The sequence below is a fragment of the Lindgomyces ingoldianus genome, assembly GCF_010093535.1.
Source record: "Lindgomyces ingoldianus strain ATCC 200398 unplaced genomic scaffold BDR25scaffold_4, whole genome shotgun sequence".
Taxonomy (NCBI): domain Eukaryota; kingdom Fungi; phylum Ascomycota; class Dothideomycetes; order Pleosporales; family Lindgomycetaceae; genus Lindgomyces; species Lindgomyces ingoldianus.
This window is the reverse complement of record NW_022985165.1, coordinates 506,986-533,296: the sequence shown is the minus strand read 5'-3', so window position 1 is coordinate 533,296 and position 26,311 is coordinate 506,986. Positions and strand designations below refer to the sequence as shown.

General features: G+C 51.2%; 12 protein-coding genes across 12 annotated transcripts; 7 read left to right on the top strand and 5 right to left on the bottom strand.

Moving 5' to 3' along the window:
• Window positions 1-99: 99 nt before the first annotated feature.
• On the top strand, window positions 100-2,884 carry BDR25DRAFT_253262 (kinase-like protein). The gene is made up of 6 exons (XM_033686228.1): window positions 100-392; window positions 450-596; window positions 642-1,404; window positions 1,457-1,872; window positions 1,923-2,287; window positions 2,343-2,884. The coding sequence occupies exons 1-6, from the start codon at window positions 371-373 to the stop codon at window positions 2,541-2,543; spliced, it is 1,914 nt and encodes a 637-aa protein (XP_033552574.1). The 5' UTR covers window positions 100-370; the 3' UTR covers window positions 2,544-2,884.
• A 233-nt stretch (window positions 2,885-3,117) lies between these two features.
• On the top strand, window positions 3,118-5,399 carry BDR25DRAFT_278379 (Phosphoglucose isomerase). The gene is made up of 5 exons (XM_033687680.1): window positions 3,118-3,893; window positions 3,965-4,495; window positions 4,544-4,792; window positions 4,848-5,122; window positions 5,174-5,399. The coding sequence occupies exons 1-5, from the start codon at window positions 3,394-3,396 to the stop codon at window positions 5,272-5,274; spliced, it is 1,656 nt and encodes a 551-aa protein (XP_033552573.1). The 5' UTR covers window positions 3,118-3,393; the 3' UTR covers window positions 5,275-5,399.
• A 239-nt stretch (window positions 5,400-5,638) lies between these two features.
• Window positions 5,639-6,766, top strand: BDR25DRAFT_212675 (uncharacterized protein; the record flags this gene model as incomplete). The annotated part of the gene is made up of 4 exons (XM_033684724.1): window positions 5,639-5,787; window positions 5,845-5,903; window positions 5,958-6,044; window positions 6,093-6,766. The coding sequence occupies 4 exons, from the start codon at window positions 5,639-5,641 to the stop codon at window positions 6,764-6,766; spliced, it is 969 nt and encodes a 322-aa protein (XP_033552572.1).
• A 107-nt stretch (window positions 6,767-6,873) lies between these two features.
• Window positions 6,874-7,913, bottom strand: BDR25DRAFT_300730 (uncharacterized protein). Its single transcript, XM_033689427.1, has one exon. It carries the CDS (start codon window positions 7,763-7,765, stop codon window positions 7,049-7,051), a length of 717 nt encoding a protein of 238 aa, XP_033552571.1. The 5' UTR covers window positions 7,766-7,913; the 3' UTR covers window positions 6,874-7,048.
• Window positions 7,914-8,058: 145 nt separating this feature from the next.
• Window positions 8,059-11,122, top strand: BDR25DRAFT_253252 (uncharacterized protein). Its single transcript, XM_033686227.1, has 4 exons — window positions 8,059-8,195; window positions 8,245-8,313; window positions 8,491-10,634; window positions 10,692-11,122. The coding sequence occupies exons 1-4, from the start codon at window positions 8,180-8,182 to the stop codon at window positions 10,779-10,781; spliced, it is 2,319 nt and encodes a 772-aa protein (XP_033552570.1). The 5' UTR covers window positions 8,059-8,179; the 3' UTR covers window positions 10,782-11,122.
• Window positions 11,123-11,206: 84 nt separating this feature from the next.
• Window positions 11,207-13,267, bottom strand: BDR25DRAFT_339758 (L-galactonate dehydratase). Its single transcript, XM_033693430.1, has 4 exons — window positions 13,084-13,267; window positions 12,925-13,029; window positions 11,975-12,671; window positions 11,207-11,881 (listed from the first exon to the last, which is right to left on the bottom strand). Exons 1-4 carry the CDS (start codon window positions 13,126-13,128, stop codon window positions 11,382-11,384), a joined length of 1,347 nt encoding a protein of 448 aa, XP_033552569.1. The 5' UTR covers window positions 13,129-13,267; the 3' UTR covers window positions 11,207-11,381.
• Window positions 13,268-13,297: 30 nt separating this feature from the next.
• On the top strand, window positions 13,298-14,558 carry BDR25DRAFT_350007 (uncharacterized protein; the record flags this gene model as incomplete). Its single annotated transcript, XM_033694621.1, has 8 exons — window positions 13,298-13,415; window positions 13,448-13,597; window positions 13,642-13,810; window positions 13,849-14,010; window positions 14,069-14,095; window positions 14,197-14,309; window positions 14,344-14,405; window positions 14,445-14,558. 8 exons carry the CDS (start codon window positions 13,298-13,300, stop codon window positions 14,556-14,558), a joined length of 915 nt encoding a protein of 304 aa, XP_033552568.1.
• An 803-nt stretch (window positions 14,559-15,361) lies between these two features.
• On the bottom strand, window positions 15,362-20,006 carry BDR25DRAFT_322214 (uncharacterized protein; the record flags this gene model as incomplete). Its single annotated transcript, XM_033692019.1, has 9 exons — window positions 15,362-15,730; window positions 15,835-16,351; window positions 16,411-16,942; window positions 17,728-18,255; window positions 18,303-18,415; window positions 18,464-18,728; window positions 18,777-18,849; window positions 18,897-19,694; window positions 19,761-20,006. 9 exons carry the CDS (start codon window positions 20,004-20,006, stop codon window positions 15,362-15,364), a joined length of 3,441 nt encoding a protein of 1,146 aa, XP_033552567.1.
• Window positions 20,007-20,547: 541 nt separating this feature from the next.
• Window positions 20,548-21,505, bottom strand: BDR25DRAFT_211474 (NAD(P)-binding protein; the record flags this gene model as incomplete). The annotated part of the gene is made up of 2 exons (XM_033684685.1): window positions 20,548-21,204; window positions 21,251-21,505. The coding sequence occupies 2 exons, from the start codon at window positions 21,503-21,505 to the stop codon at window positions 20,548-20,550; spliced, it is 912 nt and encodes a 303-aa protein (XP_033552566.1).
• Window positions 21,506-22,215: 710 nt separating this feature from the next.
• Window positions 22,216-23,336, top strand: BDR25DRAFT_331510 (eIF-3 RNA-binding subunit; the record flags this gene model as incomplete). Its single annotated transcript, XM_033692642.1, has 3 exons — window positions 22,216-22,232; window positions 22,291-23,066; window positions 23,119-23,336. The coding sequence occupies 3 exons, from the start codon at window positions 22,216-22,218 to the stop codon at window positions 23,169-23,171; spliced, it is 846 nt and encodes a 281-aa protein (XP_033552565.1). The 3' UTR covers window positions 23,172-23,336.
• An 84-nt stretch (window positions 23,337-23,420) lies between these two features.
• Window positions 23,421-24,286, bottom strand: BDR25DRAFT_310215 (uncharacterized protein; the record flags this gene model as incomplete). Its single annotated transcript, XM_033691138.1, has 3 exons — window positions 23,421-23,643; window positions 23,703-24,072; window positions 24,139-24,286. 3 exons carry the CDS (start codon window positions 24,284-24,286, stop codon window positions 23,421-23,423), a joined length of 741 nt encoding a protein of 246 aa, XP_033552564.1.
• A 1,521-nt stretch (window positions 24,287-25,807) lies between these two features.
• BDR25DRAFT_310214 (alpha/beta-hydrolase) lies at window positions 25,808-26,191 on the top strand (the record flags this gene model as incomplete). The annotated part of the gene is made up of 2 exons (XM_033691137.1): window positions 25,808-25,926; window positions 25,981-26,191. 2 exons carry the CDS (start codon window positions 25,808-25,810, stop codon window positions 26,189-26,191), a joined length of 330 nt encoding a protein of 109 aa, XP_033552563.1.
• Window positions 26,192-26,311: the final 120 nt, after the last annotated feature.

Here is a 26,311-nt window from a genome sequence, read left to right as displayed (position 1 = left end):
TTTCCTTCGAACTCCTGAAAGGGCAGTTGCGGCTGACGCCCAGGACTGTCACCGCCTACCGCCCCCTCATTCCCTTGGCATCGTGCACCGTCCTCGAGCCTGAGACGCACCTCCAACCGTGCCCTCATCTCAGAGGTACATTGAAGGACCACCAGCCCTTCTCTATCTTTACGAGCGCTTGTGACCGCCGTAGACCTCCCCATATACTCCCCGTATAATCCCCTCCCTCCTGCCCTGTCCGCCCTGCCGCTCCTTCGACACTCCGCTCCTCGCTCCCTCGCTCGGTCGTCACTTCCTCGCCCAACACCCGCTCTCGTCGACCCCGGGCCTCCTGTGTTGTGGAGTCCTAGAGCATTTGACTACCGCCGCCATGTCGTGGAAGCTCACCAAGAGTGCGTCCCTTGCGTTCTCCATGTGCCCCCAATTGCGGCCCTGCTAATGCTGCACAGAACTTAAGGATACTCACCTTGCGCCCCTCGCCAACACTTTCAGTCGGTCCTCGTCTACCTCGACTATAGTCGGCGACTCGACGTCGAAACCCCCTAGCACGGCAAGCAGTTCTACCCACGTGGACCCGAAGGATCCCAATGGCATTGGTTTGTGCCTCCTCCCTTTAACCTCGCTGCTGCTGACACCTCCAGCTGCCTCTGAGGCGAATGCTGTCCCCCCTGCCCCGCCTCTCAAACCTGGCATCCTCATTGTGACCCTCCATGAGGGCAAAGGTTTCTCTCTCCCTCCAGGCGCTGAGCAGGCCTTTGGCGGAGGCCATCATCAGGGCTCGCTCTCGACCGGTGGTGGCTTCTCAGTTGCAGGGTCGATGCGGCCAAACTCGTCGTCACGGAACCAGGGCGGAGTCGTAGGCTCGTACAGCAACTCAAACCGGCCCCAGTCAGCTGCCGGTAGCATCAACTCAGTCCCCACAATTCACGGCCGCTATTCCTCCAAGTATCTGCCGTACGCTCTCGTAGATTTCGACAAGCAGCAGGTCTTCATCAATGCGGTTTCTGGGACCCCTGAGAACCCGTTGTGGGCAGGCGGTAACACACAGTACAAATTCGATGTTTCCCGTGTCACTGATCTGTCTATTTCTCTCTACATTCGAAACCCCTCAGCTCCCCCGAATGCTGGCAGGAATGAGGATATTTTCATCGGCACGTGTAAAGTCAATCCTCAATTTGAGGAATCGCAATCTCACGTTGAAGATGCAAAGTCAAGTAAAAAGGACAAGGAGAAGGGCGCCCAAGGCCAAATCGGCGCTGACTGGATTGATATTCAGTACGGCACCGGGTCTATGAGGATTGGGGTCAACTTTGTGGAAAATCGCCAGGACCGGCTTTCTATCGACGATTTTGAGCTTCTTAAAGTGGTCGGGAAAGGTAGCTTTGGCAAGGTCATGCAGGTCCAGTATGTATCCCCTTCCCCCGCAAGAGTATGAACGTGACTAACGGCGCTGAAGGAAACGTGACACACATCGTATTTATGCCCTGAAAACCATCCGCAAAGCTCACATCATTTCTCGTTCTGAAGTCGCACACACTCTTGCGGAACGATCTGTGCTTGCCCAAATCAACAATCCCTTCATCGTCCCCCTCAAATTCTCATTCCAATCTCCTGAAAAGCTCTACCTTGTCTTAGCTTTTGTTAATGGTGGCGAGTTGTTCCATCACCTTCAGAAAGAGCAGCGATTTGACATCAATCGTGCCCGTTTCTATGCCGCAGAGTTACTGTGTGCGTTAGAGTGTTTGCACGGTTTCAATGTCATCTATCGTGACCTGAAGCCAGAGAACATTCTTCTAGATTACACAGGACACATTGCTCTGTGTGATTTTGGTCTTTGCAAGCTAGACATGAAGGATGAGGACAGAACCAATAGTAAGGCCACGATGTCGTTGAATGTTAGAATTCCACTAATTGTCCCGCAGCGTTCTGTGGAACACCAGAATACCTCGCCCCGGAGCTTCTCACTGGAGCGGGGTATACTAAGACGGTCGATTGGTGGACACTAGGTGTTCTTCTTTATGAGATGCTAACAGGTCTACCACCATTCTACGACGAGAACACTAACGACATGTACCGCAAAATTCTCACCGAGCCCCTTCATTTCCCCGGCCCAGAGATCGTTCCACCTGCCGCACGGGATCTCCTGACCCGACTGCTCGACCGCAATGCTGAGAAGAGATTGGGAGCGAAGGGAGCTGCCGAGATCAAAGCGCACTACTTCTTCCATAGCATTGACTGGCGGAAGCTCTTAGAACGGAAGTATGAGCCTAGCTTCAAGCCGAATGTGGTATGTGCACAATATCACCTCCCATGGGAGAAAACAACTGCTAACGTTAGAATAGCTTGACGCGAAGGACACTGCTAACTTCGATCGCGAATTCACATCTGAAGCTCCCACGGACTCATATGTTGATGGACCAATGCTGTCTCAAACAATGCAGCAACAGTTCGCCGGCTGGTCATACAACCGACCTGTTGCAGGGTTAGGCGACGCCGGAGGTAGTGTAAAGGATCCGTCCTTTGAGGGCGTCGCCGAGAGATAGAAGGCGCTTTCCTTCGAATTCGGTGTAGAAAGGATGGTGACGACCTCGCATGAGCATCTGGACTGGGACTGGCGAGCGCATAGCCAGCCGTTCTGAGGTGGATGCTGTCAGAAGGACTCCACGAGACACGGGATGCTCATCTCAGCCCATTGAGTCTGGATGTCTTCTCGCTAAGGATGGAGAGTGTTGTTTCTTGGCCTGGTTTAGGAAACGGATTCATCAGTTTCTTTTTGTTCGCTTGGGAATGTTCGGGTTCGGCATACACTACTCAGGCGCATGAGGCAGCATTTGTGTGAAGACAGGCGCGACTATGCAGGCAATTCAAGACGATACCACAATTTAGACGAGGACGCGAGGCCGCCAACAGTGTGCACAGCGGTCGGGCGCTTGCGTTGAGGTAATGGAGCATTGCTGAGTGAGCTGCTTTGTCGTGCTTCGTAACGTGGTAACCAACAACAGACGGCGGCGGAGATGCGTGATGAAGAAACAGGGGGGGGAAGGCTGTCTGGACGCCATTCCCGTCTCGGCGTGTATTAAGTTGCCCCTCCATGACCCAAGCTGTGACGTTGGGCACGCTCTCCCCACCACATCGCCGTGCCTGCCACTACTTGACCGTTCCTTTTGCTCCCTCCGTGCAGACACATCCCCGCGGGAATTTTCAATTTCCACCCCCGACTGTCGGTAGAGCTGCAGCCTTTAAAACTCGCACAATCCACTCAGTTCCTGTCAATTGCTGTCAATTCTTGCCTGTCACCTGTCAAACTTTGCCCCTCCACCCCTCCACGACTAGCTTTTGTTAGTTCTATCCACACCACTTCACTTCACTTCACTTCATCTCCTCTCTCACCCAATGCCGGGCTTCTCGCAGGCTACGGAGCTATCAGCGTGGACTGCGCTCCAGCACCACCACGAAAAGCTTGGGAAGGACATTGTTCTGAAGGAGTACTTCAAGAAGGATCCCCAGCGATTTGACAAGTTCTCCTTCACCTTCCACAATGAGGCGGATGACTCGGATACATTGTTCGATTTCTCCAAGAACTTCGTCACCGAAGAGACGTTGAAACTCCTGGTCGAACTGGCAAAGCAGGCCAATTTGGAGCAGCTCCGAGATGATATGTTCAAGGGCGAGAAGATCAACTTCACCGAGCATCGTGCCGTCTACCATGTAGCTCTCCGCAACGTCTCTAACCAGCCCATGCAGGTTGACGGCCAGAGTGTCGTCGAGGACGTCAACAACGTGCTCGAACACATGAAGAAGTTCTCGGAGCAGGTGCGAAGCGGGGAGTGGAAGGGCTTCACGGGGAAGCGCGTGAACACCATCATCAATGTGGGCATTGGTGGATCCGACCTGTACGCCGTCCCTCCCATGCCCATTTCGGCTGGTGAAAAGTATACACCTGCCACTTACTGACGAACAACAGCGGTCCTGTCATGGTCTCAGAAGCTCTCAAGCCGTACGGGGACCGCAATTTGAAGCTGCACTTCGTCTCCAACATTGACGGCACACACATTGCCGAGGCGCTCAGGGACTCAGATCCAGAGACGACTCTTTTCCTCATTGCCTCCAAGACATTCACCACGGCTGAGACGACGACCAACGCAAACACGGCCAAGGCATGGTTCCTGCAAAAGGGCAAAGAGTCTGATATTGCCAAACATTTCGTGGCGTTGTCGACAAACGAAGCCGAAGTCACCAAGTTTGGAATTGACAAGGAGAACATGTTCGGTTTCTCCGACTGGGTCGGTGGACGATATAGCGTGTGGAGCGCCATTGGCTTGAGCGTCTGCCTCTACATTGGCTTCGATAACTTTCATCAGTTCCTCTCCGGTGCCCATGCCATGGACAAGCACTTCAAGGAAACTCCGCTGGAGAAGAACATCCCAGTTATTGGCGGCCTGTTGAGTGTTTGGTACTCTGACTTCTTCGGAGCGCAGACACATCTCGTCTCCCCGTGAGTGGAATGATGCATCAGCGAAGCTCCGTCTCTGACTTGGTCCAGCTTCGATCAATATCTCCATAGATTTCCCGCCTACCTCCAGCAACTGTCCATGGAGTCTAATGGAAAGGCTATTACCCGCAAGGGCGACTACGTGAAATATACGACCGGCCCGATTCTCTTCGGCGAACCAGCTACAAACGCCCAGCACTCGTTCTACCAACTTCTCCACCAGGGCACTAAGCTCATTCCAACTGACTTCATCTTGGCCGCTCAGAGCCACAACCCTGTTGAAAACAACAAGCACCAGAAGTATGCGCATTCCAGTACTTTGACCAGACAGAGCCGCTGACGTCATGTATTACAGGATGCTGGCGTCTAACTTCTTTGCACAAGCCGAGGCTCTCATGGTCGGGAAGACTCCTGATGAGGTCAAAGCAGAGGGTGCTGTCCCAGAATTGGTCTCCCACAAAACTTTCTTAGGCAACAGGCCGACAACTTCGATCCTCGCCGATAAAATCACCCCAGCTACCCTTGGGGCGCTCATCGTGTATTACGAGCACCTTACTTTCACCGAGGGCGTAGTCTGGAACATTAATAGCTTCGATCAGTGGGGTGTGGAACTCGGTAAAGTCTTAGCCAGTGAGTGAACTCGAATTTAGTGGATGCTTTCGGATGCTCATGAGTTTGCAGAGAAAATCTTGGCAGAGCTTGAAGAGCCCGGTGAGTCAACGAAGCATGATGCCAGCACAAGCGGACTCATCAACGCCTTCAAGAAGAAGGCAGCTTTGTAAACAGGTGCACCTGTACAGATTGACGGGAAAGGTTATGACTGATGACGGGATAAAAGCAAAGTTAGGAAGGATTCATAGACCATAACTGGACAGCTTTGTGACGCCAGTGCAAATAAACATTGTCCAAAGATTTGGCCCGACATGATGAGGACGCTGAGAAGTGATGAATGAAAGTCCGTGGAAGATTTGCGGAGATGGGACGGAAGTGAGAGCCTGGTCTAAGCGTCTGCCGTGCACGCTTACATAACCGATATTTTCATTTGAGACCCTGCTTGGCGGAGATGACACTTTGCATATCCCCGGAGATGTAGACAAGATCGGAAGATCTCCCTTTGAAGACTTTCCTTGCGTCATGGCTCGGTCAATGACAGCCTGGCTTCCTCTGCTCGTGCTGTACTCGTTTTGGATATCTCTTGGCGCTGCTGTCTCTGGCCAAGAGCCGCTGAAGGATGTGCCGACGGGAGGATATAGAGCTGGAGAGCGTATCCCTGTGAGTTGTTTGAATAGGACCATGTGAGTTATTGCGCGTTTGCCTGCATCTGGAGGTGCCCAGACTGACTTGCGAGATAGAGAAACCGGGGAACATGTATGTCCAAGGGCAGCGAATCCTGAGACAGCGTTAAAGAGCAGTCCCCTTTTTTGGGAAGGAACCTGCCAGTGTTGACTTGTTTTGAAGATCACAGATGCCTCGGGACAACTTCAATATATACCTTTTCCAACGTGTAATGAGACCGGCCGACCTCTGGAGCTCTTCTTCGGCGTAGAGAAGGGTATGCGTAACGCTATAATTTACATCTAAATACTGACAGGGTGGGTAGACATCAATTGCACAATCGACTTCATCTCTGACCCTCTTTTTCACCTCCTCGAATTCTACATCCACAACGACGCACCCCTAACATGCCGGATCCCATCCCGGCCCCTTCCCCCTTCGCCAAAAGAAATCGAATACAAAGTCAGCGATAGCAGTACACAAGAAGGAGCACTAGGAAGCCAGTCCACACTATACACGCCATTGATAATCGCGCTAGCGGGAACATTGCAGCTGAGCCATTTACATGTCTCCCATGAGCTGAATTTGCTGGTGCATGCTGCGCCAAAGAGTGTCAGCCCAGGAACCATTGATGCGGCAGCTGCCTACTCCATCTCAGCACATGCTAGGCAAACACGGATTTCCATTGGGGACTCGTTGCCCCTGACTTTCAGTGTGCGCTGGTATCCGTCTACGACGCTACCGCCTGGTTGGAGTGGGTATGGCGGGCATTTGTATAAGAGCACTTTTTTGTATTGCATTCTGAGTGCCGGAGCGAGCGCAGCCGTCTGTGTGGCGTATTTTAGGGGTGTCGAGTTGCCCAGGCGGTTGAGGCGGTATGCAAGGGATAAGGTGCAGGGAGGAGGGAGGTTTGGAGGCGGCGGCTATGGTTTGCCAGTAGCTAATAGCGGGGGAGGCGGATATGGTGGGTATGGATATAGTGTTGGGAAGAAGGATTAGGTTGAATTTGGGAGGGCAAGTTGGGAAAGGTTGGTGTAGACATGGTTGATGTGCTCTCCACGATATGATGGTTACTAGTATTTTATGAATTGTATATATTGGGGGTTGGATAAAATTTCCGCATGACTTTCTCTGGAGATGGCAAGGCCGGCTAGAAAAATACTCGAGACACACTTGTATCGTACAAAGCACGACTTTATATATATGCTTCCTCACGGAAGACATGTTCAAGCCATAGTGTTCCCAGATATACAATGGGTCAGAAGACAGGAGAGCCAAACTCTACCACCCCTTTCTTGTCAACTCGCTCACCCTTCCCACGACTTTCCTAAACCCAACCTTAAATCTCGCCCTCCACCTCTCACTCTTCAGACGCTTCCTTTTCAGGCCGGGCCGTTCATGAAATCTCTGTTTCATGAAATCGGCCTTGACCTTGTTCCTTGCCATCAAGCTCCCTAACATGCCCAAACCCCTCACGATGTCTCGCCCTTTGCTCACATCCAGCTCGACGGTCCGTCCGGTGCTGGGATTTAAGCGGGGGTAGACTTCGGGAGCCTGAGGCACGACCGGTAAGTGCTGCTGTGGCTCACCGAGCACCGGGGCTGCCATAGCCATGTCATCGAACTGGAGTTTTGGGCGCTTGTAGTTGTTGTTAGGCCTAGAGAAGTCGGCGCCAAAGGGCCTCGACGAGTGCTGGGCGGCCCTTAATTCGTCGCTGGATGAGGGCGTACGGGCAGAGCGGGCACGAGGGACGGACATGCCGATGAGAGAGTCGATAGCGGAGGTGGTGTTGACATGGTGGGGGTGAGGTTCCACTTGGAGCTCGGAGGTGGGATTGGGGGTGGGCTGCGGGCGGGCCGACCGCGGTGATGTGGGGACGTGAAGAGGGCGTGAGGCCCATTGGAATGCCGCTGCGGGAGTTCTTCTTCGAGCGAGAGGCAACGAAATGTGGGAGAGCGTCGGACGGAGCAGGAGCTCGCCGACGTGACGGGAGCCCATTGCAAGGGCTGTTATGATGGTTTTTGTCGACCAATGGAAGGAAGGGACATAGGAGCGGGGGCTGGGAGCTAGATGCTAGATGTTGGACGCAATATGTTGGGTGTTGTGGATGCTGGATGGGGATTCTGGATGGGATGCTGGAGTTGGATGGGATGCTGGAGTGTCTCCTCACCTGCGCGCCGACAAAGCTTTTTCGGTGCAACGCCGCTCTGGAGCCATGGCGAGCTGGTCCGTGCGAAAATCAATCTCGAACCGTGAACGCTAACCTCGCAGCCACTACCTCTTCTTCCCTCCAAGGTTCCCACTCGCTCATACTGCACTGCACCATACCACACTGGCCTGCGCCGCGCGTGTGCTGCCACCTGACGCTGACCCGAATACCGGCTGCGTGCACGCTACCTCTCCGCTACGAACATGTACAACTACGGTGGTAAGCTCCCCTTCGCCATCACAGCGCACAACAAAACTAACTCGTGAAGCTCCCGGATTCAATCGGCCGCCAGGCTTCTCGGGCCCGCCGCCTGGCATGGCACCTCCTCCCGGCATGGGTGAGTCTCCTTCTTCTCCTTGCTCTCCTTGCTCTCCTTGCTCTCCTTGCTCTCCTTGCTCTCCTTGCTCTCCTTGCTCTCCTTGCTCTCCTTACTCTCCTTACTCTCCTTGCTCTCTTCCCTCTCCTTCCTCTCTTCTCCTTGATCTCCTACATGCGCTGATCGTCCCGGGCACAGGCCCCCCCGCTGGCAGCTCTGGCCCTCCAGCACCCGGCATCACTCCTCCCCCCGGCGTCGGCCATGCGCAGCCTTCTGTTCTCGGCGGCCCGCGTTCTCTGCCCCCAAATTGGCAGCCTCCGACTAACATGCCCAACATCAACTTCAACGCTCCAGTCATCCACTTCGGTACCTCTGGCTCCGCACGCGGCGCCGCTCTGGATGGCTCTGGCGGGCGCCGAGAGAGCGCCGCGCCCGGTGGTCGGCGCGGACTGGGAATGGATGGGGCCATGCGCGATGCCGACCAAGGGCAGAAGGCTCGAGACCTTCAGGCCAGCCTGGTGCCCCCCTCCCGCGAGGAGATTGCACGCACCATCTTCATCGGCAATATCCCCGATGGCGTTGGTGGTGATGAAGGCATGCAGAGGATCCTGGCCACCGCAGGCAACCTACGCCGCTGGACGAGATGCACTGATGCAAAGAATAAGCCTTGCACTTTCGGTTTTGCCGAGTACGAGGATGCCGAGAGCCTAGAGACCGCTGCCGACATCTTCCAAGATGTCCAAGTTCCGGCTGAGAGACAGGTTCCTAGCAAAGTCAAGAAAGAAGAAGCAACGAATGGAGACGTGAAGATGGAAGATGGAGAAGAGAAGGACGAGGTTAAGAAGACTAAGCTCCAGGTCGTCGTTGATGATGCCTCTAAGCTGTATGCAGAGGAGTGGAAGTCCCGCCGAGGTGATGATGAGGCCACCACCCAATTCCGGATCCATACCGCAAAGGAGGCTCTGGCAGGTGTGCTAGCAAGCCTGTTCAACCCGCAGTACCCTCTGCCAATGGATCTTGCCGCAGACACAGTCATGCATGACACGCAAGCTCACGAGAACGGCGAGCACGCTGAGATAGTTACGATTCAGTTCTCCGCCGACGACGAGTTGGCCGACATTCCAGAGGAAATGCGTGAGACTGTCGCCGCTGAGATCGCTGCATTTAGGGATCGGGCCAACCAACGCGACCAGGAGCGGCTCGCCCTCGAGGAGAAGATTGAAGCCGAAGAGCGCATCAAGAACAGGTCGAATCGCTTGGCGTCTCCGCCGGCTTCCGCTCCTATTGGACCGGCCGGTGCCAACGGTGTTCCTCTTGGACCCAGGGCTGAGCGAGGTATTCAAGGCGCGCCGAGCGGACCACGGGGAGGTTCTCAATTTCCAAGTGACTACCAGGCGGGCGTGGCATTTGTCAACGGCAGCGGCACCAAGAATGGGGCCTGGAGCTTGCGCGATGACGATGACGATCCGGCTAGCGATGAGGAGATCATGGAACGGCGTCAAGAACAGCGACGAAATCAGCTTGACCGTGAATTCAAGGCCAAAGAACGCGGTTGGATGAACCGAGAGGGGAAGACCGTTGCATCTCTTCGGCGAGTGGATGAACGTCACACGAACAAGGAAGAGATCCGTCAACGGAATAAAGAAGCCCAGGCCAGTCTTTTGCGAACCTTCGATGATACCATAGAAATGCAGCAGAAGAATCACGTTTACTATAGCGACCACGGCGCTTGGACACGGGCTCGAAACGACTTCCTCGCGAAAGAAGTCCAGGAAGATGCCATCGACCGTGCCCAGGAGGATGTTGAATTGGCTGCCTGGAAGAAACAGAGGGAAGCCGCCCGTGGAATGGCAGATGCGTTCCTGGATCAACAAGCAGAGGAGCTGTTGCGCCCTCAAGCTCCACGCGAGCCGCAGCGCTTCAAGCTTTCTCTTGGTGCAGCCGCCAAAAAGGTCGAAGAAGCAGCCGCCACGCGTCGCACCGCTGCCGAAATCGAGAACTTGCTTGAAGACGAGGAAGACGCCGACGCACCGATCCATAAACGGCCTCTTGTTCCCATCAAGTTTGATCCTTCCATTCGAGCTAACCTTACCTCTGAAGAAATCGCCGAGGCGCAGCAACAGCTTGCTAGGGAAATTCCAAATGATAAGGAAGGGCTCTGGAAGTGGGCCATCTCCTGGAATGACTTGCCTGAAAAGAACATATCCAAGGACATTAAGGATTGGGCTGAGAAGAAGATTGTGGAATCCCTGGGCGTGCAGGAGGACATGTTAGTTGATGCAATCGTGGACCATATTCGCGAGAAGAAGGGGCCTCAAGATCTTGTCGAAGAACTATCAGAAGTATGTGCTCCTGTGATAATCTCCTGTACTACTGTTTAGCTGCTAACGAGACAACAGTTCTTAGAGGACGATGCGGAGCAGCTGGTCAAAAAGCTATGGCGAATGGTCATCTACTATAGCGAAAGCGAGAAACGTGGTATCAAATGATTATCATGTTGACTTTGGCAGCCTGGATATCTTGGAGTTCAAACCTGACTCTAAGATCTGCTTTCGATGGCGGTGAGTGTCTCCGACCATCATATCGAGCTATTGATCGGGTTTCCGGCAGGTCAAAGCATGCTATGATCCACATACTGGAATTCGAGGTTTTCGATGTAGGGCATCTTTCATGATGGCGTGGGCTGAACTTTCGTATAGTGAGTGGTCATCATGCATTCATGCTTTGACCAACACTTAAATCTTTGTAATAGTAGGCAACTTCACGAGGCGATCAGTGGGAGGGATGAGCTTCAGCTCGCGGCTAGTACAATGGAACCCTACCCCTCTGTAAGTGAAGTATCATCATTGGTGTATGTGTCTGACATGTCCCTTTGGCACACATCATTGACTATTCGAAACTGACACCCAGATCACTTGAATCATGGCTTATCTTATCTTTGGCATTCAAGAAGTGCCCATAAACTCTCTTGCTTAGAAACATAAGAGCCAACCCCTTTTATAAGCCCACGAGCTGCCCAGAACATCGTTTTCCTCCGCGCTCAAGTCCTGTTATCCCTTTGCCTTTCCCTTTCCCTTCACCATTCACGTCTAGATTTGTTCTCCTTCTAATATCGCTTTCGCCTCGTCACTCCTCCACCAACTCGCACCCTCTTCTCCAGGGAAACTAAACCTCTCCATACTCTCCGGCTTCATCTCTACGCTATATCCCGGTTCCATCGGCGTAACATAATATCCGTCTTTGATCTCACTGGGATGGAAAAAGTGCTCGTGCAAGTGATCCACATACTCAAGAACACTCTTTTTACCACTCACAACCACGTAGTCGATGGTGGACAAGTGCTGCGTATACTCTGGCAGCCCGACGCCCCCGGAATGAGGCACTATTGGGACTTTGAATTTCGCAGCCATTAGGAGAACTGCGAGGACTTCGTTGACGCCTCCCATGCGGCACGCGTCAATTTGGCAGACGTCGATGGCTTTGGCTTGGAGGAACTGCTTGAACATTACCCGGTTCTGACACATTTCCCCAGTTGCAACCCCAATGTTGAGCGGTTTCAGGGCTTGCCGGATGGCAGCGTGTCCGAGGACTGCGATCACTTGTCAGGTTCATCTATTCGTATATTATAATATAGATGAAGGACATTAAGAGCAGCCGGGTAGAGGTTTTGGGACTAGCTCACCATCATCAGGGCTCGTAGGCTCCTCAATAAACCACGGCTTAAATTCAGCCAACTGCTTCATATAGGCAATCGCCTCAGGCACGCTCCACACCTGATTCGCATCCACCATCAAGATATTTCCTTTTTCAAACCCAATGATTTCCCGTGCAATGGTTAACCTCTCCCTGTCCTGGACAATATCCGAGCCAATCTTGAGCTTGAAGTGCTTGTACCCCTTCGATAGCGTCTCTCGCAGTAGAGCTCGCATTTTATCCTGGCCGTAACCAAGCCATCCCGCACTAGTTGTGTACGCTGGCACCGCGCGAGAATCTTCCGCATCTTTTATGCGGTCGGGTTTCCCCACTTGGGCTTTCGTTAAGATGTCAAGTGCTTCTTCAGGAGTCACTGCATCCGTAATATACCTAAAGTCAATGCAGTTCACGATTTCTTGAGGGGTCATGTCGGCGACTATCCGCCATACAGGTTTCTTCAGCGTCTTGGCCCAAAGGTCCCAGATGGCATTAACAACGGCGCCTAGAGCGAGGTGGATCACTCCTTTCTCTGGGCCGATCCAACGGAGCTGGGAGTCGTTGACTAGGTGTCTCCAGGTCTGCCCCCAATTTGAGACGAGGGAAGAGAGAGTATGGCCTTTGATGCGGTTTACAACCAGGAGGATGGCAGCGCAAACGAGTTCATTGCCACGGCCTATTGTGAAGGTCTAAGGGTTATGTCAGACTGTGTCATCTAAGATGGAATCGAGAGAAGGAGAGCTGATAGCTTAGAGAACTTCCTGGCTATCGAACATAAAATGTGTAATGGTAGCTTATAGGTCGTGCCAAGCCCTTACCCGTAGCTTCCAAAACATATTTTTAAACATTCGTATAACATTTAAAACGCAGTTCTTGTCACGAAATTGACTTTGAAGTAGATGCAAACAAAATCCTGAATTAGGGAGATCAAAGTGCAATTACCATTCCGTGACCCTTGTATTCAGAATCTGTGTGCAGGATGCAATATGCTGCAGAGTAGTCTCCCGCAGCGTTCATAGCATCAGAGCCGGTTTTGTCCAAAGATGTCTAGCCAGTGTTATCAAGAGCTTGCGGACTCGATTGGCAAGTGAAGGGACTTACTGGGAACCGAACATCTCGAGTTTCGGCGCGTGTAATTGTTACCATTGCGGTTAGAGCCAATGATCGAAATACGGGGACTGTGAAGCCTGACCAATTTAGAAGGATGTTGTCGCGTCTCAAGACAAGGGAGGCTCTTAGGTAGGTATCAAAGCTAGTTTTATACTTAAGGATAGTTTACGTAGCTCACACAACGATACGGAAAGCAGATTCTTATATGTCTGAGACGTTCTTTGAAGCTGCTATTTGTGCTCTTTTTGATAGGTGGAGAAATAGAGGTCCGGTAAAACGTCCTCGAGGCTCGGTCGCTAACCCTCCGGAGAACCGCCTTTCACGTGATTCTATGAACCAGAGGTACCCCACTTAGGCCGGCGAAATTCGAAATTCTTCCTTTTCTGCATGTTCTGGGATTATGGGGGAGCTGTGTTGCAAATCAAACTGCCGTTAAAACTGCTGAGGTCCGTTTCATTGTCCATGAGAGACTGTATGTCGCGGGAACTTCGCAGTCTATATATGGGTGATGTGTTCAAGACTGACGGATAGGCAATGGTTCACGGTGAGATACGTTTTACTCGTTTTTGTTTCACTTTGCTTTTCTTATTGGTCTTCTCATTTCAATTCCACCATTGGTTGAACCCTCTATTTTTGAACTTAGTTTACACCTTCAGTTCCTCGAAATCGGTAACGCCCATGATCTCATCGATTTCTGCATTTTGTCCGCCTTCAAAATGTCAGGAGCTGCAGGGGAAGCCATGCCCACATCTGAAGTTTCAACTGGCATTGCTTTGCAACTTCACAGGACCTATTCAACCGCATTTATTATGGACGTTCTAACTCCTGGATTCTTTCATACATACCACCATTTCTAGATAGAATAGATCAGGTGGATCTTAATGATTGGGAAAGGTGCTGGGGAAGCAGATTTGGCAGGTACATGAGCACATATTCTCTTATGCTTCTATTTCCCTTCATGCCCAATGGTCGTTAGCGGACATTATTGTTCATCAAGATCCCTGTGAATATTTATTGAAACAGAATTTGACTCTAGGCATTGGTCCTTCTCCTCCACGACCTGTCTAAGATAACCCTAGTATTGCCAACGTGGATCGGCATGAGTACTTCAGAGTTTGGAATCAGAATGCAGTATACCCTCCAGATTCTTCCTCTAGCACGGAAAATCCAACACTATTCTCATGACCGCCAAATTCCAGCACTTTCGATCTTCCCTTGTGTAAGCTTCTCGACCCCTTTCGAAATGACGAGATTTCATTAATGGCCTAGGTTTCATCGGACTCTATTCACAGTCTTCTCTTCATATGAGCACTGTATGTTGAGCAATTCAGCCAATATTTCGCGCCTCTGAGACCCCATACTGGCTCATGGGGAAGCTTTTGGATTTTTTTTCAGAAGTTTCACCCTACCAATTCATCCACTCCACCAAATTATTGGGCATGTTCAGAAAAGATCGGTGTACTTAGAAGAGTCTGGTGTTCAAGGAATACGCACCCGACTAGAAGGTCCGACCTCCCGATTTCCCAGGGCTAGAATCGAAGTAACCAAGCCTGATAACGCGAGGCTTATAACAAGCCACAGTGTAAACGCCCTTCAGGAGAAGGACCTCAACGAAACCATACCGCGTTAGCAGGCACCTATCAAGCTTTATCAGCCATCTTCTTGTGCAATTTTTGTTTCCTTAAATAAGAACCGACTATGGTAGGAGTCTTGGGCCTCACTTGTTCAGGGGTCCTGATAAAACATTGCCTGTCGTTTAAATGTTCTCGCGGATCTTGAGAAAGAGTAGAAGCATTCTTCCTCATAATAACAGTAACAATTTTCTTAAACGCTACCAAAAAGGAGAACCGAAAGGGGGCAATTAACCGCCAGAGATGTACCTTCAAACCACAAGTGGGGTTAAGAGAGGTCTAGAATGATGCTGAAAAGGCTAAAGGCGGAGGCCAAGCAAGACGTAAACACTTCTCAGGTACTAGGGAAAGAGAGGGCTTTTTCAATCTCCCCACCAAACGATGCAGGAGCGTTTGCTCGCCGACCTCAAGGCTTGTCCACCCGCTTTGATTGAAACGGTTGCATTCTGAATGGATTAAAAACGCGTGCGGCGCCTGAGGGTGAAAACACCTTTGTTGCTCTAGACGCACCGTCTTTTCTAAGATGAAAACTCACATACATCGGTATCAAACACCTAATTACGCTCTATGCAAATGCAACCATTCGAACCAACCATGCGCTCTTATCAACCCAAGTAACCACTCAACTCATAACTGGCCTACAATGAATCTTCCCTCCACCTCGATCGAACCCTCTTCCAACCCTTCATCTCCTTCTCGCCTCCTTTCTCCTCCAGGCCCATGCCTCTCTCAACCCAATCCTGACTCCCCATCTCACTCAACCTAGAGAGAGCCCTCGCAAAAGCAAATCTTTCCTCGTCGCCTGTGAATAGGTTACTATTTTTCAACATACTCATATTCATGCCTAGATCATCCATAAGATGTCGCATGACGTCTGAAATGTCCTGGTTTTCGTCGATGGAGGGAATGTCGCCTTTGGATTGGCCAGCCTGCATGGCTTCCGAGAGTTCGGTTTCGGAGAGGAAGAGGGAAGTAAGTGGTACAGCGGTAGTCATTACTAGTTTTGCCTGTGAGGGGCTGGTTAGATGGGATCGCGTGATGTTAATTTATAGTTGAAACGCGGTCGTGAATCGAACCACAAAGAACACTATGACTTAAGTGACGCGCTTACCCTGCTTTCGTAGATAGCATCAATGAATGTGATAAATCTCCTCGCTAGATCTCTCGTTCTATAGCTCATTCCAGGCACACCTGTGATGATAAAAGCCTCGTAATTCCGCATTAGCTCAAGATAGTCGGCAGCGCCCGTCGCCCGTCCAATGATCTCGTCGAACGTAAACCACGCGCACTTGCCCGACGCTTTCGGCACCTCGATGTCTCGTCCCCAGACAGAGTGGGTGGCTCTGTGGGGTGGATCCTTCTCCAGATCGCCCAGGAAACGGAACCATCGTTCTGCATGCGTCTTCGCGGCGGCGTCAAGCGGATGATGGTAAACCCCAGATGGTGGACGGGGTATTCTACGGTAGTCGGTCTGAGAGTCCAAATTTAGCACTCGGAGTCGAGATTTTAGGAGATTTATGGCGGGAATAAACGACTCCCGCTGGATGCCGTTCTTGTAAAGATCATCGGGGTGTCGATTCGACGTGGTCACTATAACGGTTCCATGTGTCATCAAGCTCTCGATGAGACTACAAGCAATTAGTACCCGATGTTCCCAGCCCCTCATGGCTTGGCTAGTCTAGCGTACCGTCTCAAAATCATGGCATCGGCCACGTCCGTACACTGGAATTCATCAAAGCACAGCACTGAGCTCCTCTCGGCAATGCCCGCCGCGACAAACGGAATCGCATCGATGTCGTTTCCATGCGCAATCTTCATCTTGTGCAGATCCTTGTGCACACTCTGCATGAAGGCATGGAAATGTATTCTTGTCTTCCTCCTGATGTTTGGTGGCAGGGTGTCGTAGAAAAGATCCATCAGCATGGTCTTGCCTGAGCCCACGTCGCCGTACATATACAGGCCCTTGGGGAGAGACGGTGGTATTGGGGGGAGGGCGACGCGCTTCGGTTTCGAGGAGAATAAGGAGAAAAGGGAATTTCTGGGAGATTGGAGGGAGTCAATTGTCGGTTGCTGGATGGGCGGTTGTGTGTAGTGAGACAGCATCTCATGGAGGTCCTCGAGGTTCTGGATGATTCCTCGCTGGTGCTCATCATCCCTCAACCTCCCCGACTCGACACGCGCATCGTACTCTGCCAATGGCCCGGGCTTCTGTGTCAACTCTAGTCATTCTATCAGCGCACATGCTTGGATGTCACTCTCTCGACATGCGGTCAAACCTACTCTGCTGGACCTCCTGCGCCAGCCCTCTAGATCCTCCGACCGCCGGCCACACAGTGACGGTGACGCGCGACAGTCCTGGTCCGGCGGCTAGAACATGGCTCCACGAGCGCTTCTGCATCCGCAGACTCTTCAGACATTCGGTGCAGATCGCTCGCCGCCATGTCGTGGTTCGGGAGAGACACCGGAGTCCCGTGAGAGCCCCGGATGATATCATGGCGGTCGATGGGCGAAGTGAAACCTATCGTAATAATACATGCAGAATCTAGGAATGTAAGAAGCTATATCATGGCTCTAGACGCGTAAAGGAATGTGTGCAGTGACTGGGTGGTGCGGCCAGATCCGCCATCGACTTTGCGCCCAGCTGTTAGCGGGGACGTTCCTCGGTCATCGGAATTGCCCCGAAGACAAACCGGGCTAGAAAGCACGTGGTCGACGGAGACGCCGCAAACGCCTCAGCCTTTGCCATTACCATGATTGCGGCCGGTGGAAATGCCGTCACTTATGACAAAATCGTGCCTTGGGGCTGGGAATATTTGGCCCGGTGTCAGAAAAAGCGTGTCCAACTTAAACTAATACGACCATCCAATGCTGCCCCCTTCTCAATCACCCTCTTCCTCCACTGCCACAGCTTCATATCGTCCACCTGATCTTTGGTAGCGCATCTTGGGAGCTTCGTACATCCTGGTGTAATCCACTCTCTCGCCTCCTAGTCTTGCATATCCACTCTCTTTCTTCTGGAAAACAGGCGCCCCATCGCACCAGAAGTCCTTGCAGTTTGTGATGATGCCTCGTGAGAAAGGATTTCCACGATTCCTTGTTTGGTTAGCCTGAGAGCCTTGCAATGCTGCAACGACGAACGTGTCAAGACCGAGCAGACGCTTCCACTGATCCCAAACTGAGTGCTTTGGTTGCCGCAGTGGATGCCGATTCCCCGTATCTTGACCTGACCCGAATCCAGTGGTTGGTGCTGACCCTCCTGCCATATCTTGTGATGTGTCTCCAGTCGTGACAAAAGAGGTAAGCGCTTCAGCAGGAGTGTGGCTGTTAAGATGGCCGCGCATGCTTTCGTACGTCGTCAGGTTTCTCGCGATCTGCAGGAGTTGAACCGCGAGGAGCATTGTAACCCAGCACAGTTGCAATGCCGTCCAGATCGAAAGTACGATGGTGAACGAATCTTTGTTCAAGATTTTGCATAAGTCGCCGTCAAGAATGTTGCATTCGACCTCTTTAGGGAATTCCAGGTTCTCAAGATCTGAATCATGTTAGCTTCGATTACGAGGCTGTTCAGAGGAATCTTACAGGCAAGTGCCAATCGAACCCATACTAGTACTCCAAGCTCCATACAAAGTACGTAAAAGACAAAATGACGGTGATTGTTATTCGCGACGCAATTATTCACCCAAGGACAATGGCTATGCATATTCAGCAACAATCCAGAGAAATCCGCTATGGCGACTTACTGATCCGACTTTGCAACACAACGCTCGCATCTCTTGCAGTGCTTACTTCGAAGCGGTTTCCGTACCATACAATTTACACAAAAGTGATTTTCGTCAAATTGTCGCACCTCCATAAGTTCATCAATTACCGCCTTTGAGGCGCTTCGGCTGGCTGACTTGGGGACGAAGCCCGGATCGGCTGCCATAGTAAAGAAATAGAAGTAGGCTGTAAGTCCATAAAGTGTTCCGAAGAATACATTGAGGAAGAAATTCGTGCGTAACGTCCCTGAACTAGGTTAGCTTGAGCCAATCTGGACCGGAAGAAACAACTCACAAGGTAGTACGGTCGTGAGCCACCTGACGCCGACCCAAAACAACGTGCCCGCGAATATGCCTGCTAGAAAAGGCTGCAAAGCTGTTAGCAATCAACGAGACTAGTTTGCGGTAGACTTACAGTATGATGCATGCTCTTCATATTTGAAGGAGCCCACCGCAGGAGTTTTTGCGCAATCCATTGAAGTCCATATGCAAGTACTAGCGCAATAGGAACCGCAATATATATTGGATAGTAGCTAAGAATGAATATGCTGAGAAGGATGAGAAGAAACGGCCAGAAAAATATGAATCGTGATATGAACCATCGCGTGTCTTTTATGCCGGGTATTGGGAAATCTTTCGGCGTTCCATCCTTGTTGTATCCAGCTTCTGAAAGTGCTCTTTGCCATTGCCCGGTGGTGTTCATTTCCTCTGCTGTCGTCGCAGGTGTCTTTCCGTCGTTGTTCTTTGCGAATCGGTCTGCCCCGTACTCAATTAGTTTCTGTATTGAGCCCTGAGACCCCTTTACAAGTGCCCAATGTAAAGCGGTAAATCCCTGGTCGTCTGTAGCATAGACATTGGCTCCCCAGCGAAGAAATAAATCTACACAGGATGGATAGCCTTTATATGCCGCCCACATTAACGCCGTATGTGCCTGCGCATCTGGGATGTCTACTGGGATGTCCTGGTGTAGCAGTAGAACGAGTTGGTAAACGTTGCCGTCAAGTGTAGCAGAATGTAAGAGGTTGAAGCCTTGGTCGTCTGTGAGGAGAGGATCGGCGCCATGTTCGAGAAGCAGGTTGACAATGTAATAGTGACATCGCTTTGCGGCCCATAGAACAGGAGTTGCAACTGCATCGCCTCCTTTTGCGTTCACCTTTGCGCCGCTCTGGATGAGGAAGTGGCATAGAGCATAGTGATTATTGATTGCCGCCCACTACATTAGGGAGACATGACGTCAGTGGAAACCACATTGATAAGTGCCTCTAGAATATAGACATACATGGAGTGGCGTTATGCCCTGCTCATCCGCATACGTCGCATCGTGCTTGCCACTCTCGAACAGCTTCTGTATTGCTGCTAATTCTCCCAATCGCGACAGCTGCATTATGTCTTCTTCTATCGGCAGTGCGGGCTTCTTGTCGGCCATATCCTCGAGCTCGACATGCTGCTCACCAACAGCATGTCCATTGGACTCTGGCTGGGCGGATGCGGATGCGGATGCGGATGGGGGCGGCGCGGAGTTCATTGCGGCGGTGGTTGGTGGCTGTATTTCGTGGGGATCGTTATCGGTTAGGATTCATGCTTGCTGCGGAGGTCAGGAAAGAATTTGATGGTTAGGGGGTAAAATGTTGCTGAAGACTGTTGAGCGGGTGCTTCTTTCGTGAAAGTAAGCCAACACCCGCATCACGGTTGCTCTAATCCCTGCCAAACTTGTGGCGGTGCAAAACTTTGGCGCACGGGCGGTCGCTCTCAGCCTCAAACCCCTCTGCTCTTTACACTTCTTGACATACTAAACTAAATGTTTGCAATATCCAAAATGCATTCACTATTTCATACTCCTTGGTTTTGTTTTCTCGCCGGCTCTGCTGAAGCTCTTCGCATGCCGATTTGAAGGCAGTTCAGCCCCCACCCCATCCCAAACGAGCTGTGCATCACTGGAGCAGGGGCTAGAAATACATAGCATCAACAACTAAATTTGCATCGTTGTAAAAGTGAAAAAAGGAGCGAGGAGCGTTATCGAAGGACTAGAGAAAGCCATACACTTGAGAGAATAGCCTACACGATTCTTAGCAAGATTTGAAGGCACTCTCAGTCTCTAACCAAGCCCCTAGGTCCAGCATTTCCGGGTGAAGCCTCCTGCACCCCTCAACATCCGCGGCAGTTCCCTCCTCTTTCATCCATGTGAGCATGAGGGACAATTCCTTGGCCATACGAAGCAAAACGTGGGATACAATCCCGAACGTGCTCGGTAGATCTCGTCCAAATTTCTGTCTAAAAATCTCGTTCGCTTGCTGGAAGGTCACCTCTGTACCTGCCAAGGATAGCGACTTCCCAGAGGACTGGTCCGGATATTTGAAGGCCTGGGCGGCAAACCACCCTATGTCCTTAGTGGCTACCATCTGTAGAGGCTTTTCTTTCAAGACAGTCCTCCACATGGTCGCCATTAGTTTCCCGTTGAAATCATTTGAAAGAATCTCCATGAATGCCGTGGGACGGAGAATGGTAAATTCCATACCATTTCTGGAGGCATTCTCTTTTAGGTGCGTTTCGATGCGCTGCTTGCATGCCCAGTGCGGGACAGGAGTGGGAATGGCATCTGATTTGGAACCTCCACGGTCGACGGAGGTGTAGACAAAGAATTTGACATCTGCTGCTATAGATGCATCGACCAAGTCCTTTCCTTGCTTTTCTTCAATCTCCCCTCCAGTTCCCATAACGTTGGCCTAAGAAACTTTAGCTCAGCATATGCGTGATTTGACCAGCGTGAACACAGACCTGTATACTAAAAACACCCCAAATAGGATTGTTAGAAATCTCCTTTGCCTTTTCAAAGATGGCAGTCGCATTTCCCAAATCCCCTTGCAACAATTTAATGTTCGAAGATAGATGGGTCAATTTTTGAGCAGAGGACGACGACACGTTCCGAGTCAAGGCCAAGATCTCGAAGTCGGAGCCTTGCAATGCCCTCACAACAGCGCCACCTTGTTTGCCAGTAGACCCCGTAACCAATAAAGTCTTGGACATGATGTTGGGGTTCGTCAAGTTCGAAGCACGTGACTCAATACAATGCTGAACGGAATGAGAAGGGCTATTGGCTGCTAACCTGTAATGGCTGAAAGTTAGCATGCAACACACGGTACTTATACGTTCCTATAGTTTATTGCTACAGTGTCTTCGATGGAAATACCACCATCAAGAGAGATAAGCGGACCAAGCATCAGCGCAAACGACGGACGAATTTCGCGCTTGCCTGGCTTGAGAAGAGACTCTCGCTAGCAAGGAGCATCATACACAGTGACAAGAATGGGAAGCCACTCCGATGAAAATAGAGGCGCTGTGTATAGTAGATTTCTCCCTCCGATTCGAAAGGGTGCGGCTCCGTGATGGAACACTCGGCTTTCACGATCAAGTCCGAAGGAGATGTCGGCGGAGACAATGGGAGAAGAGATAGACCCTCAGACATGACGATATCGGCAAGAAGGTATGCTAGAAAGACATAGACGGATCTAGTTACTCGGAACAACACGCTCGTCGAAAAGGTGAAGGGCCAACTGGGAGGAAGTCTGTTCACGAGGAGCTAGAGTGCTTTCGGCTTATCGTCAATGGCACGCTTCGCCAAAATGCTGCCCCACGACGCCACTAGCCGAACTTTTGACTCCACCCTCTACTAAAATCCGCATCCGCACAGAAACACAACCACAACATCCACCTCACAGCTTCTGCACCTAACAAGCATGTCGCGAGTAGCAGGGTGGGTGCTCTTTTCTTTTTTTTTTATCTTGAGGCTGGCATTAATATAGCATTTCTAGCCGAACCGACTGGGCCGAGGAGGAGGATGAAGACTCGCTCCAGCTCCCGCAGCAGCAAATTACAAAGAACAAAGATGGAACCGAGACTATCACCACCTACTCGATCCGTGACGATGGCAAGAAAGTCAAAACTACGCGCCGCATCAAGAAGACCACCATCAAGCAAATCGTCAACCCACGAGTCGCGGAGCGCAAGCACTGGGCCAAATTTGGCGCCGAGAAGGGCAAACCTGCCGGACCGCAGACAGATACCACCAGCGTCGCCGAGAATATTGCCTTCAGGCCGGTGGCGAACTGGAAGGCGAGCGCCGAGGACAAGAGCGAGACCGAGAAGAAGAAGAACAACCTGAAGGACGCGAAGATCAAGTGCCGAATCTGCAGCGGAGACCACTGGACAACCAAATGTCCGTTCAGGGACACGATGGCGCCGGAAGGAGAGGGCTCCACTGCCGGCCCCCTTGACGATACTCCAGAAGCCGCAGGAGCGCTTGGAGGCGGAGGCTCTAGCTATGTGCCTCCTCACCTCCGAGGTCGCGCAGGCGCAGGTGAGAAGATGGGTGGCAAGTACGAGAGGGACGATTTAGCCACGCTTCGAGTCACCAACGTCTCCGAGTTCGCCGAAGAACAAGACCTCCGCGACATGTTCTCCCGCTTCGGTCACGTCACAAGGGTCTTCCTGGCCAAGGACAGGGAAACCCAAAGGGCAAAGGGTTTCGCTTTCGTCAGCTACGCCGACCGGTCTGATGCCGCTAAAGCTTGTGAAAAGATGGATGGGTGTAAGTTGACCTTGTTTTGCAGGTACTCGGAACTCACTGACGCGCTATCTAGACGGCTTCGGTCACCTTATCTTGCGAGTCGAGTTCGCTAAGAAATCTACTTGAGTGTAATGTAGTCCACTGTGTCTCTTGGTTTCATCGTAGCTTTGCATGGATGGAAGCACAAATCAGTGCTAAGAAATTCTTCTGGCGTCATTAGGCATCTCACAAAGGACGGGTCACAGGCAGACTTGTAGTATGACTTGAAATGATATCATTTGTTCAAACGAATTACGACCCAGCTACCAGTGTTACACCCTACCCTCCTCTAAGCTTCTCTCCGTCTCAACTTCACTTTTCTATCTTTTAACCTCTCTATGACTCTGATCCCAGGTTCCATTTCACTCTTCCCTGTCCTGCATGAAATCGTCCAACGGGCATAGGCTTTGGCGCTGCAATGATGTCGCTATTTGCTCTCGGTACAATGTGTAGAGGCTGTGACGGGTACATCATGTCGCTGTTGTTGCGGATAAGATTCGGCTTTGGGAAAATATCAACCATGTTGTTATGGTGGGGCTGGGGACTCCCATGGATATGTCTATCGGCTTCCGTGTCAGTTTTCCCTCTCACTGCTTTCTCTGTGAGCGATCAACTCACTCTTGCGGTTGTACGCTGCTTCTTCGACTAGCCGGCACGCTCCCCGAAATGCTCGGGACTATGCTCCCAGTGATACTCCCATTTACACTGGCACATGCTGCTGCATGTTGGGCTTGGGCCGTCGCTGGTAGCCATCCACTGCTGGAGATCCCTTCCTTGTCCATCAATCTTTGGAGGATATCCTCAGTGATTACAAGTAAATGCTCAGTAGCTGCAAGGCGAGTGTCCTCCTTAGCGGATGAACAGTGGATGTACGATCTGCCGGTGGGATTATGCTCAACGATTGCGGCGCCAATTTTTCGGGACGAAGTAGGAGCGTAGCTTATCACGTCGAGATGACGAGTTGAACCGTAGATTGCTTTTGCGTTTGCTATTCCAATCAGCAGCCATCACTCCTATATTCAGTCTTTATGAAACGGGAATAGAGCCTACTGACCAAGAACTCTTGAGCGAGTGCTCTCCAGGGAATCCTCGCTGTCCTTGTCCTCCATGTGATGTAGAATCTGTGAAGCCGTGCGCTCTAAATTTAGCTCCCCGTATGAATCCTTCCTTCCGTGCTTCATATCTTTGAGCGTCTCGATCATATTGTCGCTTGCGTTCCTTTGCTTCCCTTCGTGCCTTCTTTAGTTGTTCGCGTTCTCGTCGAACTTGAGTCTTGGGGTAGAACGGATGAGTCTCTCGACTTCGAGTTGTGGATCGACTGGACCAGGTGTACGGCTGCTTGCGTCCAGGTCGGCCGCTGGTAGTTCGAGCTCCAGTAGAGTAGTCTCTGTACGTTCGGGGAGGCGCAATGCGAGGGTTGGCTCTGTTTGGAAAATTCTTGGGGTATCTCCGAGGGTAATTTGGCTCGGTCACAGGGACCGATCTAGGCGCCAGGTTGGATGGCTGGATATAGTTGGGCCGGACGGCTGGATTTGATGGGGCGTATTTCTGTTCTTGAGTCTGGGCTGGGGATGGTACTTGAAGGCCTAGGCCACAGGGTGGGCACAATGAGAATGGGGTCACTGACACTGTGGCTGTTACCAAATGAGGGGAGGTGAGCGAGAAATAAGAGAAGGAAAATTACTAGTCTTAGGTGAAATGACTAAGAATGGGATTCGAGGTACATCGGAGTGTGAAGCATAGGGTGAAAAGCAACGGATGAAATATTGTAGGACAAGAAATCTTGGAAAAGTATGATGCTAGCACCACGTGGTGTTGTGAACTCTAAGATCGTGACTGCGTGGAGTAGGATGCTATAAGCGGTGCCTATATCGACGAGTTGATGGTGCTTCCTCATTGGAGATGGGTTTGAACTTCTTGTTTGGCCATCTGCAAGTCGCTCTTCCTTGCCACAGCAAAGCAAACTGGCGAATTGATTCATTTACCGATGCTGTTTTACTGCACTCTGTCATCTTACTAAAATAGCGGGTCAAGTTAGGAACAATCCATATGACACCACAGTCTCCGACCTACCTCATACGTCCTGGTGACTCCGCACAAACCTGCGGTTTAGACCAAACTTCTCTTTGGATACGCAACCAACAGCATGGGCACGAATGGCTAACGGTGATAAGGGATTCGAATCGTCACCCAATTAACTCCTCTTGTGGCCTGGGATGCTCGAACTCCCGATGACCCGGTCTAAATGATGGAGCTTGTCTTTTTCTAAGGACTTCAAATGGAGCCCAAAGCCGAGGAGTTCTACAGTCATAAAGGCTACAGACTCCCGGGCTCTTTTATCTGTTGCTTCAGGGCTGGTTTGTTTGCTAGCTCAGTTAATCATACATCCTTCAAGCCATACAATATGAACTAGGAAGCTTTACAATTGATGCTTCTTGTATTCATGTTTCCAGACTGTGTTTTCGCTGACAGCATCTCAAAAATTAGTCAATGGGAAGGGTTCGCACCCAACTTGAAGCGGGCATCAGAGCCACCGATACAAAAGAGATTTTTGAACGAAACAGATTCTTACAGACTCTGCAGCAATGGTACAGCTCGTAAGAATCGCCACGTGTTAATTGACTTTGCGTGCCTAACCTACTATTCGCAGCTTACCTTGTCGATTAGCTCCTGGATATGCACTTTGACCGGGCGAATTCTATTTAGGCCTGATACTAATTGACATGAGAAATACCTCCCGGGCCTTGTCCTTCATATTCCAGCCTACTGTTGGAGAGCTAGTCGATGAGATCACAATCTGGCTCAACGGCGGCCTAGGTTGTAGTTCACTCGAAGGGTTTCTGTAAGAGGATGTCTACTTTCAGTAGTCGTGGGGGGAGTATGCTCCCCATATCAGTCCATACTCTTGGGTAAACCTCACAGATGTTCTCTGGGTTGAGCAGTTTGTCGGTACTGGCTTCTTAATCGGCGAAGTCACAGCTGCAAGCGAGGAAGATATTGCGAAGGATTTCGCAGACTTCTTCCCGAACTTCCAAGAAATATTTGGCATGTCCAAGTTCAAAATATTCATCACTAGCGGAATTTATGCAGGCCGCCATGCTCCATAGATAACTGGACAGATGATTGATCGCTGCGATGAGGACCACTTTAGTGTCTCTGGTGCGTTGATGTACGATTCATGCATTGGAGAGTACGTTTGGGAACAACAGCAGGCAGTCGCAGCTCCC

Excerpts from the sequence above, each read along its gene's own strand:
- BDR25DRAFT_253252 (XM_033686227.1), top strand. Across the intron at positions 8,314-8,490 it reads GGCACCTCCTCCCGGCATGG|GCCCCCCCGCTGGCAGCTCT; the intron begins GTGAGTCTCCTT and ends TCCCGGGCACAG. Across the intron at positions 10,635-10,691 it reads TTGTCGAAGAACTATCAGAA|TTCTTAGAGGACGATGCGGA; the intron begins GTATGTGCTCCT and ends ACGAGACAACAG.
- BDR25DRAFT_339758 (XM_033693430.1), bottom strand. The coding sequence starts at position 13,128 with ATGGTAACAATTACACGCGCCGAAACTCGAGATGTTCGGTTCCCA. Across the intron at positions 13,030-13,083 it reads CTCGAGATGTTCGGTTCCCA|ACATCTTTGGACAAAACCGG; the intron begins GTAAGTCCCTTC and ends AACACTGGCTAG. Across the intron at positions 12,672-12,924 it reads AATACAAGGGTCACGGAATG|ACCTTCACAATAGGCCGTGG; the intron begins GTAATTGCACTT and ends CATAACCCTTAG.
- BDR25DRAFT_253262 (XM_033686228.1), top strand. The coding sequence starts at position 371 with ATGTCGTGGAAGCTCACCAAGA. Across the intron at positions 393-449 it reads GTCGTGGAAGCTCACCAAGA|AACTTAAGGATACTCACCTT; the intron begins GTGCGTCCCTTG and ends AATGCTGCACAG. Across the intron at positions 2,288-2,342 it reads CTAGCTTCAAGCCGAATGTG|CTTGACGCGAAGGACACTGC; the intron begins GTATGTGCACAA and ends ACGTTAGAATAG.
- BDR25DRAFT_278379 (XM_033687680.1), top strand. The coding sequence starts at position 3,394 with ATGCCGGGCTTCTCGCAGGCTACGGAGCTATCAGCGTGGACTGCGCTC. Across the intron at positions 3,894-3,964 it reads GGCATTGGTGGATCCGACCT|CGGTCCTGTCATGGTCTCAG; the intron begins GTACGCCGTCCC and ends GACGAACAACAG. Across the intron at positions 5,123-5,173 it reads ACTCGGTAAAGTCTTAGCCA|AGAAAATCTTGGCAGAGCTT; the intron begins GTGAGTGAACTC and ends ATGAGTTTGCAG.
- BDR25DRAFT_300730 (XM_033689427.1), bottom strand. The coding sequence starts at position 7,765 with ATGGGCTCCCGTCACGTCGGCGAGCTCCTGCTCCGTCCGACGCTCTCC.